The sequence below is a fragment of the Sus scrofa genome, chromosome 5 (assembly GCF_000003025.6).
Source record: "Sus scrofa isolate TJ Tabasco breed Duroc chromosome 5, Sscrofa11.1, whole genome shotgun sequence".
In the NCBI taxonomy this organism is placed as follows: Eukaryota; Metazoa; Chordata; class Mammalia; order Artiodactyla; family Suidae; genus Sus; species Sus scrofa.
In genome coordinates, this window is record NC_010447.5 from 23058898 (window position 1) to 23063113 (window position 4216).

Below are 4216 nucleotides of genomic sequence, written 5' to 3' on the forward strand. Positions count from 1 at the left end.
TTGACTCCCTGGGCTGCACATTGTCTCCATGTGAGCAGAGTTTTCCTGCACTACCACATCTCCCCCTTCCCCTGTAGCTGACACTGGACAGAAGGCAGATGGGTTAATGAGTTAAAATGGCTCCAGGAGCCTTCGTCTTTATTCCTTGCGGAGAGGCAGGTTGGTTTTTTGGGTTAACAAGCCCTGTCCTCCAGCCATGGGAATTTGGGGCTTGAGTAACAGCAATGAAAGAACTTTTTTGCAAATTAGACAAGTTCAGAGATTTGTCTGGGCTCCCGTATGGAGGAAGGGCTAGGCGAGTGCTCTGAATCTCCAGCCGACTCATCCCCTTTGCCGGGGCTTTCTAGTCAGCAGCCCCTTTCCACTTTTAGCTTCAGAATCCTCCCAGGTTCAGCTTTCTGCTCCTCACCACCTTACCCTACCCCTACCCCCAAGCAGGCTCTGTGCCAGCCAGTCAGCTCTCAGGTTCTGCAATCAAAGTGAATGTTAACAAGGAAAAGGAGAGGGTCTCCACCATCACACCCTCCCCAGGGTCTCTCCAGAGACAGCAACAATAAAGAGAGCACAGGTTCCCCAGGTCAAGTCTTACGCAGGGAGAGGACAGGAATGATACACGCTCTAGCCTTGCCTGGGTAATAGCAGCATGGGCACATGCACATATATACATGTTACCCCAGAATAACAAAGTAAACATAGTGGGCAGGTGATGTGAGCCTAGCAGGCAGTTTAGATGGAGAGTGGAGAATTGCATTGCTCACTCTAGCTGAGGAGAGATCCTAGAAGGAGAAGGGAGTGCTAAGGGAGAGCAAGACCCCGCTCTCTTCCAAGGATCCCCTTCTGGTCCAAGGTCTTTTGACCTTCCCAGTCAGCTGCTTTTGCTTTCTGCTGTTATTGGAAAGGCAAGGTGAGAGGAGTCAGGGGTAGTCATGTACTTCAGGGTTCTGCCCGGGGTAATTCTTCAACTTCTTTGAGAGACTGCTGCCTCTCAGCCCTAGCAGGCTCAGCAGGGAAGGTCCAGGGGCCCAGTCTTCTTTCCAGTCCCTGGAAGATGGGGTCCAGCTAAGGCCAGGTCAGCAAAGGCAAAGTCAGTGACCAGGAGGGGTGGGACTAGGGGTCACTGCCTGGAGGGTGGGATCCTGTATCCTTCGGAAGATGGCTGGGAAATTCTTCCCTCCATTGCGTAGAACTTTCTTTCCCTCCTCGGTTGAGGTGCCCAGATGTCCCACAATGGGGTCTTCACTCTGGGAGAAGGAAGGGTCCAATGAATCTTCACCCACTGTTCAGGCCGCCCCTGACCCCAAGACTCCTGTCCCACCCTCCTGGCATGAAATTGAATTCAAAAAACATAGAACCATTCTGGAAAAGGTCTTTCCAGAAATCTCTGCTTACCAGCTCCTCCAAAGGCACACGCTCAAACAGGGGGTGCCCTTCAAAATGGGTGCACATCCAGTCATGTAGCTCCAGCACGTCAGTTATGGTATATACCAGCCCCTGCACAGGCAGAATCACCCGAGACAGGGGGCTGTACGCCATTGAGCAGCAGGATGATAGGAGTGGTGGTGAGTATCAAAGGCAACCCCACTGAATTCTTAGTGGAAGGCCCCTGAATAGGCCACCCATCCCATCTTCCCTCCCACTCCCAACTCACCCCAACACTCAGCACATAGGCATATTCTGCCAGCAGTGTGGGGCTGATGATTCGCCACTTGTGCTTTGTCCGCTTGAAATGTGGGTCAGGGAAGAGGAAGAACATCTTTGTCAGCTGTGAGACAGACGTGCACCAACAGGGTTGTGAGAGCCTGGCCTCCATGCCCTACCTGCCTACCAGCCCAAACCACCAGGGCCCCTCCCCACCTGGCCTTTGCGGAAGAAGTTAGGAAGATGTTTCATGGCATTGCTACGGAGACAGGCGATGTTCTGGAAGCCACCTCCAGGAGCTGCTCGTAGGGCCCGAATCCGATCTTGTACATAGTCTGAGACTTTCACCCGGATCTCCAGACCCAGCATCAGTGTGTCTGGGAACAGCGGTGACAGTGCCACTGAACACAGACATAGGAATGGAATCATCAACCTCATACTTGCGAGATGTGCAAAGGGGTCAACACAGGAAAGGAAGCCTCAATCTGCAAGTACCAAAATCAGTAATGGGAAGTGTGGCCAGCCAGCTACCTGCGCAGTTGGCCCTGTGCTGGAGAAGTGGGCTGGGGGAGACTCACAAGGACTGGAAGAGGGAGGGCCAGGGAATACATGTATCTTTGCAAGTGCTTTAAAGTTTTCACACATTGTTTCATTTAATCTTCACATACTATGTGGTAAATTGCAAAGATGAGAAAACTGACTGTCTGAAATGCCCAAAATCACAGAGCTAAGAAGAGGGAGAACTGGAACTCGAACCAAGGTTTCCTGCCACCAAGTACCATGCTCTTCCTCTCTGTTGTGCCGTTAAGTCTATGGAGAAGTGGGTCCAGCATGCATGACTGGGATGATACAGACAATACAAGAGAAATTTGACAATATGAGCTCAGAGAAGGAATGAGTTCTGGTGAGGAATGGGGGCGGGGGAGGGGTGGTGGTGGAATCCCTGAGAAAGACAGTTCAGGATCACTGGCCACAGTGACTAATCTCTGACGCTTGTGCTGACCAGCTCACTGACCCGGCACCTCGCAGGTGAAATGGCTCATGTAGGGACTGGGGCCGGGGCGGGACTAGACAGGACAAGCCAAGTTTAAGAGTTTTTAAGGCAGCCCCCTCCCTTCTCCAGGGCAAAGGCCACAGACCCGGAGTGGAGAGAAGGTGGAGGTTCTCCACACTGATGTCACAGCACCAGCGTCTGGTCTGAAGGGGAAAGGCCAACTACCAGCCCCCACCAAACCTGCTGAGGTGGCAGAACCTAGGCATTGCCTCTCTTTGCCACAGAGAAAGGGCCAGAGTGTTACCTAACAGGCCACCATAACCACAGCCTATGTCTGCAAACTCCACTTGGGCCTGAGCTCTCTTTTCTTTCTCATCTTTTGGGTCATCGTGGCTCTGATTTTGAGTCGGTGGAGTGAAGAACTCTGGATATAGCTCAGACCAGTCCATGTCCTCTGGCTTCACAGGGCTATTGGAGAGAAGACGTGAGAAACATGAGAAGGATGGTCATGTCGTTGCAGAAGTGATACAACATGTGTGTGGGTGGATGGATGAGGGTAGGAAGTAGGTTAAAGGAGTGTTTCTCAAAAATTCTGTAAGAGCGGGTCCTGTGGCATCTAGGACTCACAATGGAAACTACCCTTAACTCCCAGTGTGAATCATAGACCCATCATGAGGCCCATTAATTGCTGATTTGCCCATCTCCATTTCCAGGGGTTGATGTAACTCTAGCCAGGCACCTCTCCTTTCCGGGGCACAAGTTCCCTTTGTCCCAGAGACTGGCTGCCTAAGACAGTGGGACCTTACTTTGCTATTGAAATGTTCTGTGGGAAGAGGAAAGTGGGCGGGATTGTATATACGTCTGTCTTTTTGTTAAATTCTATAAATGAAACTGAAAGACAGACTCTTCCATAAGTCTAGTTTCGATAACAATTTTTTTTTCTCCTCACTTGCGGCATGCGGAAGTTCCCGGGCCAGGGATCGAACCCGCGCCACAGCAGCGACCTGAGCCACTGCAGTGAAAATGCTGGATCCTTACCCCGCTGTGCCGCAAGGTAACTCTTTTGCAACAATTTTTTTTCACTTTCCAGACTTGCACCGCTACCCAGACTTCGGCCAGAACGCCACGCCCCCTCCCAACGTGCCAACTCCGCGCTCTGCCAAATCTCCCTGACCCACCTCCAAAATGACGTCACCCAGTTGATTTCTCCGAGTCTAACCTAAACCTTCCAACCGTCCCAGCACAATAGCTCTTCCGCGCTGCACCGCGCTATTTTGGGGGTCCTACCTTCCTTTCCCTCCCCGCCCCCCGCCCTGCTCACTCACTAGCACAGTGTATGGTCTGCCATGGGGTTGGAGTGAGCCCGCTGTCGATAGTAGCGCTTCTGAGGCTGCGAGGCTTCGGCTTCTGCCGCGTCCCGAGTCTCGGCACCCGCCATGATCCCTAGCGGCAGTTTCTCTACGGAACCCACGTGGAGACAGAGGTTCTGGGCGCAGGATAATGACGCAATCAGACACGTTGCGAGCAGAGCCCGCCCCTTAAAGTCCCAAGAGCGAATTCGGCTGGGCCTGGCAGGGCGGGGCC

The 4216-nt window shown here is 52.6% G+C and overlaps 1 protein-coding gene across 1 annotated transcript; it reads right to left on the minus strand.

Moving 5' to 3' along the window:
• Positions 104 to 4128, minus strand: METTL1 (methyltransferase like 1). The gene is made up of 6 exons (XM_003360738.4): positions 3958 to 4128; positions 2937 to 3100; positions 1855 to 2039; positions 1649 to 1762; positions 1390 to 1491; positions 104 to 1241 (listed from the first exon to the last, which is right to left on the minus strand). The coding sequence occupies exons 1-6, from the start codon at positions 4068 to 4070 to the stop codon at positions 1086 to 1088; spliced, it is 834 nt and encodes a 277-aa protein (XP_003360786.3). The 5' UTR covers positions 4071 to 4128; the 3' UTR covers positions 104 to 1085.